Here is a 14,093-nt window from a genome sequence, read left to right as displayed (position 1 = left end):
GGTAGCATCAGATTTGCCAAAATCAGTCCCCATTTTTCTGTTTTTATATATTAAATTCAATGGCTAATGGTACTACCCAAGCGGTCATTCCAAAATTGACCCGGGAGAATTATGACAACTGGTCGATTCAAATGAGAGCCCTTCTAGGTGCTCAAGATGTCATGGACATTGTTGAAGATGGGTACAGAGAAAGCCCATCAAAAGAAGCCGAAGTAGCTATGTCAGATGCTCAAAGAATGACCTTACGAGCCAATCGAAAGAAGGATTGTAAGGCGAAATCCAAAATCTACCAAGGCCTTGATAAGGCCACGTTCGAAATCATCCCCTCTGCCAAGACATCCAAATAAGTTTGGGACTCTCTCCATCGAACACACAAAGGTATAGATAAAGTGAAAAAGATTCATCTTTAGACATTGCGAGGTGAGTTCGAATCTCTAAAAATGAAGTCTATTGAATCTATTGCTGACTACTATACATGAGTTATGATAGTATCAAATCAATTGAGAAGAAATGGAGAGACTCTCAATGATGAGAGAATTTGTAAGAAAATTTTATGATCTCTAGATCCAAAATATGATTATATAATTGTGACCCTAGAAGAAACAAAAGATTTGGAAACAATGTCCGTAGAAGAACTTGTGGGCTCACTCCAAACCCATGAGCAGAAAGTCAACAGAAGAAGTGATGATAAAACACTAGAGCAATCCCTCCAAACGAAGTTGTCCCTCACTGCAGATAGATACGACAAAAGGGGGACGTCACAACAAGGAAGATGACGAGGCCGAGGATCTCGTGGAAGAATTTTGGAAACTTTGACTCCAGAGGAGGTGGCAGACGCGGAAGAGGTCCCACTAGAGGAGGACGAAATCAATAGAACTATGTCCTACGAGGCAAAGAACAAGGAAGAAGAGGAGGATACAATAACCACTTGAATGTAGACAAAATAAACATTCCATGCTATAACTGTCAGAAGTACGGACACTATAGCAATGAGTGTTGGGGATGACAACAAGAAAAGGTTTACGAGGAGGCTAACCTTGTCGAAACTGAACATGCAGATGGAGAATCGTTGATGCTGATGGCACACAATTCAACTCCCCAGGACCAAAGCGTTTGGTACCTTGATTCTAGAGTCAGCAACCATATGACTAGCAAAAATAACTTATTCTTTGAACTTGATGAGAAAGTTCAGGAGGAGATCTCTTTTGGCCATAATTCTAAAATCCCAATCCGAGGGAGAGAAGATGTTTTGATCAAACAAAAGTCTGGAGATCATGCTTACATCTCCAACGTCTACTATGTGCCAGCCATGAACTAATATACTTAATCTCGGACAGCCCGTGGAGAGAGGCTACCGAATTAGCCTTAGTAATAAATAGATGATGATTACAGATGCTCGAGGAAAGCTTGTTACTCGAGTTCAAATGGAAAAGAATTGAATGTTTCTGCTCGCCATCCTACATGATACGGCAAGGTGTTTGAGCGCTATCATTAGCGACAAAGACTGGCTATGGCATCTAAGGTTTGGGCGTCTAAATTTTGAAAGTTTGAAACAATTGGGAAGCAAGAAGATGGTGAAAGGCTTACCCAATATCCACCATCCAAATGTAATATGTGAAAGTTGTATTCTGAGTAAGCAACACAAAAATAGTTTTGGAAAGCAAGTCGACTGGAGATCAACCATGCCACTCCAGCTAATACACACGGATGTGTGTGGTCCACTAAGACCATTTTCTAATGGACAGAATCGAAACTCCTGACCTTCATCGATGACTACAGCAGGAAGACGTGGGTCTACTTCCTAAAAAGAAAATCAGAGGTGTTCGACAAGTTCAAAGAGTTCAAAGCTCTTATGGAGAAATAGAGTGGCTACCGCATCAAGTCACTCCCGTCAGACCAAGGAGGAGAATACAGGAACTAAGCTTTCCTGGAATTTCTTAGGCATCAAGGGATTCAAACATGGTTCACACCAACCTACACTCCCCAGTTGAATGGTGTAGCCGAAAGGAAGAATCGCACAATCCTTAACATGACCAAAAGTATGTTAAAGGATAAGAATGTGCCCAAAAGTTTTTGGTCAGAAGCAGTGTTATGTGCAGTTTATCTGCTCAATCGGTGTCCTACAAAGAGTCTTGATACAAAGACACCATATGAAGCCTGAAGTCTCACAAGCCTAGTGTGAGTCATCTTAGGGTGTTTGGCTCCATAGCCTACGCCAAGATCCCAGAAGCAAAAAAGACAAAACTGGATGATAAAGGAGAGAAGTGTATCCTTGTAGGATACAACGATAGCACCATGGGATATCGACTCTACAACCCCATCAACAAGAAAGTCTTTCACAGTCGGGATGTCATTTTTGAAGAAAATGAGTCTTAGAAATTGGACCAGGCTGAATGTTCCAAAGATGCAGAATTGACACTTGAAAGAGAAGAACCTACACAAACAAGAGAAGTGGCTATCGAGCCACAAGTTCCCGAGCTGCAGACACCTCCACGTGGTTCACCACAGAGGAATGAAACTCCATCACCAATAGAGTGTGAAATCTCAGACATGTGACCTAGAGGATCTCGAAATATAGCCGACCTGTATGAAGCTATAGAACCAATAGAAGAGTATGTTACTCTATACTGTCTATGGTTGACCAGCGACTCGATTAGCTTTGAGGAAGCTAACGAAGAAGACAAATGGAGAAAAGCGATGGATGAGGAGATTCAATCCATCGAGAAGAACAAGACTTGGGAGTTGACAAATCTCTCGAGGGGCCGCAAAACTATTGGAGTGAAATGGGTCTACAAGACCAAGAAGAATGCTCAAGGAGAAGTTCAAAGATACAAAGTAAGACTTTTCGCCAAAGGTTACAAGCAAAAAGAAGTGATTGATTATGGAGAAATCTTTGCCTCGGTTGCCAGACTTGAAACCATCAGATTACTAATTTCACTATCAGCACAAAATGGATGGAAGATTTACTAGTTGGACGTGAAATCAACATTTCTGAACAGTTTTTTGGAAAAAGAGATCTATATCGACCAACCACCTGGATATGTGAAGAAGGGCAAAGAAGATAAAGTGTATAAGTTGAAGAAAGCACTCTATGGCTTGAAGCAGACACCTCGTGCGTGGAACATGAGGATTGATGACTACTTCCAGAAGAATGGATTTGAGAAGTATCCCTATGAGCATGCGCTATACATGAAGATGGAGACAAATGGAAGCATGCTGATAGCCTGCCTATATGTTGATGATCTTATCTTCACCGACAACAATCCATAAATGTTTTCCGCTTTCAAGAGGAGCATGGTCAGGCCAAATGGCTCACTTCCTTGGCATAGAAGTCGTGCAAAGCGAGAAGGGAATCTTCATCTCCTAGAGCCACTATGTAAAAGAAGTACTGAAGAAGTTTAGGATGGACAAATGCAATCCTGTGACAACTCTAGTTGAAAATGGATTGGAATTGAGAAAAAATGAGGAAGGAGATGTTGACCCCACATATTTCAAGAGTTTGGTTGGAAGCTTGAGGTATTTGACGTGCACCAGACCAGACATACTCTATGGAGTTGGACTTGTTAGCAGGTATATGGAGACTCCTGACCAGTCCCACCCGAATGCAGCAAAAAGGATACTCCGATATGTCAAGGGTACCATCACCGATGGTATGTTCCATTCATCAAGAGGTGATTGCAAATTTATCGGCTATTTAGATAGCGATTGGGGAAGAGATCTTGATGAAAGAAAAAGCACGACGGGATTCACATTTTTCATGAGAGATACAACGTTTACATGGTCTTCGAAGAAGCAACCCATCGTAACGTTATCATCATGTGAAGTTAAGTATGTTGCTGCCAGCTCAACTGTTTGTTATGGTATATGGATTATAAATGTACTGAAGTATCTGAGATTTCTTCAAAATAATCCCATAGAAGTCTACATCGACAACCGATGAGCGATTGCACTTGCGAAAAATCCAGTTTACCATAAAAGAAGCAAACATATTGATACTCGATATCATTTTATTAGGGAGCATGTAAAGAATAAAGAAGTGGAGTTGATATCTTGCAGAACATATGATCAGATTGCTGACATTTTCACAAAACCACTCAAGCATGATATTCTTGCAAGACTGAAGACAATGCTCGGAATGACAAAGAGTCAAGTTTAAGGGGGAATGTTGAAATAGTAAACTTGACTGGAGATGGCCGGCAGCCCACCGCTGTTGATTTCTCTAGAATCGGTAGGCAACCTACTCCACCTACTAGCCCACCTCCGTTGAAGATTTGCTCCCACATTTGTTGATTATTTTGGTTTAGTATCTGCTATAAATAGAAGTGTGTGTGTGTAATGTAATGTGGTGTTTGAGAGTGTAAAGCCAGTGAGCATGAGAGAGAGCTTTATTTTTGAAGTTCTTTGTATCCATTTTGAGATTGAAATACATTGTTGTTGTATTTATTTTCACTGAGTTTCAGTCACAACCAGTGAGTGAGCGTTCCTCTCCACCCATTAAAATCCCTCTATGATTGAGCAGTTAATAACTTCATGCACTTATTCTTATGGAAGTGCCTATCTTGCCATTTTCAGCTTGATATATAATAATCTTATAGTTATTCATTTGCAATGTTATATTTTATAATTTATTTACATATAAACGCAACAACTTATGTGCAGACATGACATGTGTGCGTCGCATGTACAATCTTATGTGTTTGTGTATTTGTGAATGAGTAAAACTGAAAATTTTGCTGATTAAAGTGAAAAAATAGCTACTTCTTTTATTTTTGGCACAAACATTTTAATTTTAAAAATAATAATACATCTAAAAAAATGATATGTTTTTTAGAAAAAAAGTATGCTATAATTGAGTGAAGTTTTATCAAAGCCTAAGAGTTTGTTTAGGTCAATAATTTTACTTGGAAAAAGGAAATGAGAGGAAAATAAATAGCAATTAAACTCATTTTTGCGTATATTTTCCTTCTCTATTAACACTGCTTTTGGAACTTAGAAAATCTTTAAAAAGGAAAGGAAAGGAAAATACAAAAGAATTTTTTTTTTTCAAGGAAAGTAAAAAAAAAAAACAAAAAAATATTTCAAATTTATGAACAAATATAATTTTAGACACCATTTACATTTAATTTTTCTTAATTTTTAACGACATTAAAATAAATTTTCATTTTTATTAGTATTTGAACCGAGGGAAAATATAGTAGAAAATCGGTTTCCTCCTTATTTCCTTTTCTTTCCTTTTCCCAACTAGAATTGTTGATCCAAACGGAACCCAAATATTGTCTAAAATGAAAGTTTATTTTAAAATGATTAAAAATTAAGAAAAACTAAATTTAGTGATGTGTAAACTCGAAATTTTGTTTACGAATTTAGTTTTTTTTTCTCTCTTTTCTCAATAACTAAGAATGAAAATGTGAATTTCTTAATATTTTTTTTCTTTTTTAATATTTTCTGAGTTCCAAATGGAACCTAAATATTACCCCAAAAATAAAAATATACTAGTTAAAGAAGAATTTTTTTTTTGGATTAATAATGCTCTTTAATGCTTGCTTAGTTGTTGAGATTTTTTTTAATTTTATTTTCTTAAAATAATCACAAAATATACCTTTTTCTCTAGTAATTTTATATAATTCCCCTATGAATATGCTGAAAAATTTTAAAAATAGTATGATATTTTTATTATTATACGATAAATTACAAACAGGAGGTAAAATTTGGGATCTTGTAATTACGTCAAACCTCATGGAGCCGGGCGTAAATGTAATCCTTTTTGCACCGTAAAACGACGCCGTTTTAGAAGGGTCTCCTGTTTTGCTTTCATTCCCCGACCATCTCCTATTCCCCCCTCGCTCTCAGACAGGCAGTGTGTGGAACTCCGACGCCGGAGGTCCTCTCTCTCTCTCTCTCTCTCTCTCGCTCCCCCTAATCGCGTTTCGAAGTATCTTTTTTGTGTCGATTTATATACAATGCGTTGGCTCAGTAGTTCTGTTTTTTAAAGGTGGAGCCATGCTCAGGAGCCCCTTGCTAGAATGCGGCAGTCCAGGCTAGGGTTTCTTTTGCTGTCTGCTGCTTCTTCCAACCACAGGAGATTGCTGACGACCCATAATGCTTACTTTGCTGCCCTTCGAACCACGCGCCGCAGATTCTGCTCCTACGCCGCCGAGCAGTTCTCCGACGATGAGTACGAGTGCGACTTTGAGACCCATAGTGTATGTTTGCCCTTTTAATTCAAATCGAGCTCCTCTCCAAAGAGGAAAAGAAGTGAAAAGAAACGAATTTTTTTAGTTCTGATTGGGTAATTGTTTCTTAGGTTGGGAATGGAGAAGTTCAATGCTTTATGCCCTGTTTGTTTGGTGACTAGGCGATGTAGAAAAGAAGAAGGAATGAATTGGATATGGACTAAATATAATTATTTGACTTAGTTGATGAGATTCTGATGGCTGGAAAACACGTTTATATCAGTTCAAATGTTTGGATTCTTATCATGTGTTTTTTTTTTTTTCGTTGCACCATTTAACAACAACAACAACAACAACAACAGCAACAACCAAGTCTTAACTTGTTCCGGCCATATGACTTTTTTTTTTTTTCTGCTAATTTACACGATATTGCGTAATATCCTCTAACAAGTAGAGGGCTTTTAAATTTAGCATAATTTTTTCAGTTTTGTTTTGTAATCATCAATCCATAGGGTGGTGGGTGGTGCACATGTTTTGTTCCATCAGGAATAATTGTGGAATTGATAGCTTTACACAAAGTTGCAGATACTTTGAGGTTTCCATGTGAATTCAAAAAATAGCTTTTTGTATATTGAAGTTTGGTTTCTATGATGGGTTTTGAGTTGCATAAATTCCAGTTCAGATTGCTGTCAATTAGAAGTTTAAAAAAATCAAGAAATTTGTAAAGCTGAAACATTATGTGGATGGCAGGCATCTTCCTCAGTGGCCAACATTGATGAATGGAAATGGAAACTCAGCTTGCTGTTACGCAATGAGCATGACCAAGAAATCGTGTCAAGAGATAAAAGAGATAGGAGAGACTATGAGCAAATCTCTAACCTCGCCAATAGGATGGGACTTTATAGGTAAAAGCACTTCGTTGTATTGTATTTATTACTGGTTGAAAGAATATGGTTAACCTTATATCATACTTGGCTGGATGTTTAGTGAAATGTATGGTAAGGTGGTGGTTGCAAGCAAGGTTCCACTCCCCAACTACAGACCGGATCTTGATGATAAGCGACCACAAAGGGAGGTAAGAACTAGCGAGTGATCTCTAGAAAGCATTTCATTCAATGTTTTTATTTTTTTTATTTTTTTATTTTTAATTTTGATAAATATATAAATGAAATGGAAAGAGAATTCTATTAAAAGAGAAAATAAAAATATGGCCTAGAGAATATGCCATCTTCCAGTCTGAGAAGAAAGGATACCAACAAAAAGAAAAAAGGAAAAATAATCATAGAACAATGTTAATGAAGTAAAGCAATCCAACCTTAGCTGCCTCTAAAAATGCCATTTATTGAACACCGAAGTGATGCAAAAAAGGACCACCTTACTACAAGCCATGCAGGAGTAGTACCATTATTATTGAAGATTAAAATATTCCTCTCCATCTGTATTGCTAAATAATTGCAAGAATTGTGCACCTCCAAAGAGTCTTTATCTCATTCTCCTTCCCCAACTATTTCCAAAAACACCAAATGGATTATTCTACATACTTGAAGTAAGAACAATGTGTACAAGTCTCTCAACTACCAAAATACAGTGCACACTAATGGTGACAGTCTTATTTTGCTTTCTTCTCTAAAGCAATCCATTGTACTAAGTTTATTTAAGATTGCGGTTTCAAGTGAAAGCCTTTATTTTAAATGGAACTTTAAGGCCTTTTTAGTTGTGGAAAAAAATTAATTTCATTTTCCTTTTTGAGTTTTCCCAAAGGATTACAAAAGTATCACCTTGTTGAATGGTTTTCCTGTATATGTAGAACTTATAAAACAATAAATGATGTTTTCTAATTTTTTTTAAAAAAATTGGAAAATTGAAAAACAAGGTGACATTTTTTGTATTTCTTTGGAAAATTGAATTGGAAAATAAAATTATTTTACACAAGCAAACAGGCCCTTAATTTCCAAATAAATTAATGTAAGGGAAAAATGAGTAGCTCTAGGCTCATGTGTCAAATGATTGGAAAAAGGCTTGAGAGAAAAGTTTTTGAAAAAATCCTAATCCCAATTCTTTTATCCCTCCCCAAAGATGTACAAAAGGAACTAAGGATATCTGATGACGGGATTAGTTCATTCATCTCTCCCCCTGTGAGTTGCTTAAAAAAGTGAAAAAGTGAAAATTCCATGATTCCATGGTTCGCAAATTAAGAAAAAAAAAATAAAAAAATCAGAGGCTAGAACATCATGAAGGCTAGACAAATGAAGAATATGGGAAAAAGCTCGAGCTAAAGGAGCCTCCCCACCCATTTCTCATCTTAAAATCAGATACTGTTCCTATTACCCCAAACCCAATAATAAACATGTGGGGAAAAAGATTGGACGTTTGTGAAATTAATTTCTAGGGACTTGCACAAGTCATACCAGATTTGACTTTAGCATCCCACATACCCACACATTCTATTAAATGGTAGTCTTACTATGGATTACCTTTTTCCAAGGAGAGAGTCAAGCTCCAAAATAAAAAAAAAGAGTGCTATTACCCCTTCCTCACTAAGAAAATCTACTTGGATACCAAATTACCTAGATCCAATCCTCCCTCCGTCTCTCCCTCCCTCCTTCTAAGAGTTTTAGACCTACTCACCTATCAATAGTCTCCCATCTCACAAGATGATTCCTAGTTTTGTGACTCCTATCAGACCATTAAATTTTTTTGATGAACAAAGAAAGTTATTAGAAGAGCGCAAAATGTATGACACAAAAAAAGAAAAAAGAAAAGAAAAAGGGAAAAAAAAAAACAAGGAGAATAAAAAATCGTCCCTTTACATCAAAATGGGGAGAATAAAAAGTCATCCCTTTACATCAAGAGAAACTAATTACAAAGATCACAATCTAAACCCAAAAGCAAACTCAATGCTGTAAAGCCAACCAATCCCTCTTCCCAGGTCTTCCAAAGAAACCCAACGAAAGAATCCATTTGTTGAGAGGCCTAAGACTCTCTACAGTGCAAGATAAATCACTCTACTCCAAAGAAAATTGTTAGCAGTATCCACACTTTCAAATATTCTGGTGTCCCTCTTCAACTAGACACACCAAATAAAAGGCATAGAGTGCATTGCCATAAAGCTTTTCTATCCTTACCTTTACCAAATTCCCTAAACGTGATGGCACAAAATGGTTTCAATGTGTAGGGACAAACTTGGTCTTCACAAATATACCAAATAATTTATTCTAAATAGCCAACGTGAAAGAACAATGAAGAAATAGATGTGCGCAAGTCTCTTTTGAAGAAAATCATTGGTGTTGATTCTTTCAAGTATTGCAGTCCAAATGAAAGTTTTTATTTTTGAGGGAGCTTTCACTTTCTAAATCAATGGGTACAAAGCAAAACTATCTGCAGTAGTGTCACGAATCAAGTAAGAGAAAAAAGATTTACAAGAGAATTTCCCCGAAGTATCTAAGCTCCAAACCCTTTTATCGCTCTTCAATTGAACATGAAAAGAATCGAGCAACTTGGTCAAGAGAGCCAACTCATCTCTCATTAAGTTTCCTCCCAAAATGGAAATTCCAAGAATGGCTATCTTCTTGGAAAAGAAGAAAAACTGAAATAGTGGTATCATATTTCTTTGATCAGTAAGGAGAAATTTATATTAGTAGTGCATCAAGGGGATGCCATCCTAAGGTACAAAACATCAACCGCTTTGTAGGGGTATTATGAAGATTAGATAATCGAAAAAGACGAGGTGATGCAATAGACAAAGGCATCTCCCCCACCCAATGGTCTTCCCAAAAGTGAGTTTGCTCCCCATTACCCACTAAATACTAGACTTTAGGAGGAAGTAATCATAAATTTGAGATATAAACTTCCAAGGACTTGAATAAGTAATGTTAAATCCCACTTTAAGATCTCACCCATTTTGTAGTATTTCTAATATACTATGAATTACCTTATGCCAAAGAGAATTAGGTTTTAAAGGAAAGCGCCATAATCATTTACTCATCAAAGAAATGTTTTTGGACACCAAATTACCAAAACCCAAGCCTCCCTCGCTTTTAGGCACATTGTCTCCCAACCTACAAGATGATATCTACTACCTTCTCCTGCACTCAGCCATAGGAAATCCCCTCATTAACTTCTCAGGCGCCAATCTTGCTTGGATTCTAAAAAGAAAATTATAATACAAAGGGATAGAAGATAAACAAGTGTGGATGAGGGTAATATGACCCCCTAGAGTGAAGAACGCTCCTTTGCACCTGTCCAATCTCCTAGCCACTCTCTCAAAACAGGGTTCCAGCAAGAGTCAACATTGGGGTTACCACCTGGGAGGACACCTAAATAAGTAATAGGCCAAGTCAAGACGGCGTTAACCAGCTAGTCTAAAAAAGGGGTCCACATTAATACGAAGACCCACTAGACCAGTCCTAGAGAAATTAGTTTTCAGCCTAGACGCTTTCTTAAACAACTATAAGATTGTCAACAATTTAGAGAAGCAACCGACATTATTTTGATAGGAAGAGAATAGTATCATCTGCGAACTAAAGACACAAAATGATGCAATCCTTATAAACCTACCTTGATCCCCTCCACCAATCCTCCATTTATACCTCTCTTAGCCATCCTACTCAAAACGTCCACCACAATACTAAACCAAAAGGAGAGAGGGGATCTCCTTGTCTTAGACCCCTAGACGCACGAAATCAAGACGTAGCCTTGTTGTTTACTAAGATAAAAAAGACTACAGAAGATAAACACCCTCTAATCTATTTCCTTCACCAGAGGCCAAGGCCTTTTATAGCCATATCCTTGTCCAAGAAACTCCAGCTCACCCTATCATAAGCTTAAATACTTGACCATGAATAATCGCTCTCTACTTTTCTATCTTATAAAACACCTGCTTAGGAATTTTATATGAAGATAGGTAATACAAAGGGACAAGGAGAGATGAGCTTGAATAAGATTAGTATGTGCCCCTAATGTAAAAAACCAGCCCTCTTGAAAACATCCAACCTCTCAGCATGGGTTTAAATAAGGGCAATGGTCATGGTGTAATAGTTGCAACTATTGTAGACACTATATCATGGGTAATGACACCATATCCATGAATTCATTTTTTGCATTAAACTTGTTGATGACTCATAGATTCACTTGTTTTGATCCCATAATCCTATATACTAATTCTTTAAATGATTTTTAATTAATCAATATGAATATAACATATATTACTAGTATTGGATCATATATGCCATCTTGGCTGCTTTAGTTGCCATTGGTGAGAAGAAACATGCATTTGCTACTTTTCAATTTTCACTACTTTATTGATTATAAATGAAGTTTAAACTAAGAACTCATAAATATAAAGAAATATAAAATATACAATGCCATCTTTTGCACATTTTTAGTCTTAACTAGATTTTTTGTTAGCAAAAATAAAAAAAAAGAAAATTTTCATGTACAAGGTCTTAAATTTTGATTTTGACTCAAATTTCGAAGATCCAAAAGTACAGAAATTTCAACAAAAAATTCAATTTCAATGTCAATTTTGATTGGAAAAAATAATGAAAATCAGTAGGAAATCATGGAATTCTTTGTGAAATTTTAGAAATGGTTAACAGACATAATAATGTAAGTTTTAAGACTAATATATTACAAGTTAAATAGATTTATGTTGTGTATGGGGTGGAAAAGTTGTAATATAGTATGTGTATCAAAGTTATATGTAAGATAATGTGTATTAAACATATTCAGATAATACAAATGAAATTCTTTGTGAAATTTTAGAAATGGTTAATTGACATAATAATACAGTTTTAAGACTAATATATTACAAGTTAAATAGATTTATATTGTGTATGGGGTGGATAAGTTGTAATATAGTATGTCTATCAAAGGTATTTGTAAGATAATGTGTATTAAACATATTCAGATAATACAAATGAAATTATTTATCATACAAATAATGATAATTTAGATATGAATGGATAAATAAAATGTTGTTGTAAGTTTATTTTTTCCTATCATTTCAAAAGCACTTGTAATAATCTTTTGTTCGAAAAAAATAAAAAAATAAAAAAAATTAAGAGAGAAATTTCATTTCCCTCCTAAATCTCTCATTTGAATTCTGAGGAAATTTCATTGCATAGTTAAAATTTCGACAAGTTTCGCTAAAATTTTGAGATTTTGATAAATTTTGGATGATTCTTTGAAATTTCAATGGAAATTATGCGAGAAGGAAATCGATTGCCATTTCGATTTTGAGGGTGACGGAAACCTGAAATTTTGACAAGTTCGTGGAATTTAAGACCATGTTCGTATTTTAAACAAGAGCAAAAAGAAAAATATAGAGTGAGTTGGAGCTTCCTGGATATGGTCTTTGTGAAAAAGGGTTTTGGTGAGCATTGGCCTGGGTGGAATAGGGCTGTTTGTCGAATTTGTGGTTCTCTGTTATTGTGAATGGTGAACCCAACTCTTGGTTTACTGCTTGGAGAGGCATTAGACAAGGAGACCTGTTATCTCCCTTTTTGTTTGTCCTTGTAGCTGATGTCTTGAGTGGGATGGTGGATAGGGCAGTTGATAGCAGTTTGGTAAAGGGGTTAGTTGTGGGGACGGAGGGGGTGGTGGTTTCTCATGTTTAATTTACTGGCGATACCATTTTCTTCCTTGATGATCATAGCCCTTCGTTTAGGAGAAATTTGGGTAGTCTTTATGTTTTTGAGAGGGTTCCTGGATCAAAATTAATATGGGAAGTGTGGGTTAGCAGCCTTAAATGTTCCCGTCCAGAGAACTAGTGATTGGGTTATATAGATGTGGGGTGTGGTTTATTGTATTGGCCTTACTTATTTAGGGGTTCCTTTGGGAGGGAGTCCTAAAGCGGCTGATTTTTGGAATCTAGTGGTGGAAAATGTGACAAAGAGATTAGATGGTTGGAAGGGGGTCCTTTCTCTCTTGGGGATAGAATTGTGCTTATTTAGGTCTGTCTTTCTAGAATTCCGCTGTATCTCTTCTCTGTTTTTAAGATTCTAGTGGGGATCGCTAGTAAGCTTGAGAGAATCATAAGAAATTTCTTGTGGTCTGGTGTGGGGAGACTAGGGAACATTTAGTGAGTTGGCAGAGGTTTCTAGGTCTATAAAGGAGGGGGAGTTTGGTCATGGTAATTTGGTGTCCAAAAACACCGCTCTTTTAGCTAAATAGTTATGGCGCTTCCCCTTAGAAGATAATTCCAGTGGCATAGAATTATATGAAGCAAGTTAGGGTTGGATGAGAATGGGTGGGATACCAGCTAGTTTGAGGTTCTTTGAAGAGTCCATGCAATTCTATTTCCCAGATTTATTCTTTACCCCCCCTCACACTAAATTAGAGATGGGGAGGGGTCCCTGGGTTCGTTTTTGGAAAGAGCCATGGCTTGTGAATGTTTCTTTCTCCACTTATTTTTCTCATCTTTTTAGATTATGCTCTGAGCTGAATAGAGTTATTTTTTTTTTCTGTTGACAATGTGAGTAGCTCTTTGGTATCTTGGAATCTCATCTCAGCAGATCTCCAAACGATAGGTTGATGGTGGACTTGTCTTTCTTGTTGTCTCTTATTCAACAATTGCAACTTATCCTTGGGAAGGGATGTTTGTTCTTGGTCTCTGGATCTATCAGGGGTGTTTTACATGTAAATCGTTCTATGAATTCTTGACCTATTCCAATTCTCCTTTTCCTCTCTATTTTATTATTTGGAAGGTCAAAATTCCTCCCAAAATACAAGCTTTGACTTGGTTGATTGTGCTTAGTAAAATTAATGCCAATATCTTGCTGTAGACTAGGAAACCTTTGAAGGCTCTCTCCGCATATGTTTGAGTGCTTTGTTTTAGGAATTCTGAGACAGCATTCCATCTCTTTTTGCATTGCAATTTTGCATGGAGGATAGGGAACAACATACTTGGTATTATGGAAG

General features: G+C 36.5%; 1 protein-coding gene across 1 annotated transcript in view; it reads left to right on the top strand.

Moving 5' to 3' along the window:
* Nucleotides 1-5,798: 5,798 nt before the first annotated feature.
* The window catches only part of LOC131166365 (DExH-box ATP-dependent RNA helicase DExH3), an 82,939-nt gene continuing 74,644 nt past the window's right edge, over nt 5,799-14,093 (top strand). Inside the window, exons 1-4 of the mRNA XM_058124847.1 lie at nt 5,799-5,881; nt 5,993-6,203; nt 6,924-7,078; nt 7,161-7,248. Coding sequence (XP_057980830.1) covers nt 6,024-6,203; nt 6,924-7,078; nt 7,161-7,248 — 423 coding nt within the window. The 5' untranslated portion in view covers nt 5,799-5,881; nt 5,993-6,023. The remainder of the gene's footprint in view (nt 5,882-5,992; nt 6,204-6,923; nt 7,079-7,160; nt 7,249-14,093) is intronic.

The sequence above is a fragment of the Malania oleifera genome, chromosome 10 (genome assembly GCF_029873635.1).
Source record: "Malania oleifera isolate guangnan ecotype guangnan chromosome 10, ASM2987363v1, whole genome shotgun sequence".
Classification (NCBI taxonomy): Eukaryota; Viridiplantae; Streptophyta; class Magnoliopsida; order Santalales; family Ximeniaceae; genus Malania; species Malania oleifera.
This window is presented reverse-complemented; position numbering and strand designations above follow the sequence as displayed.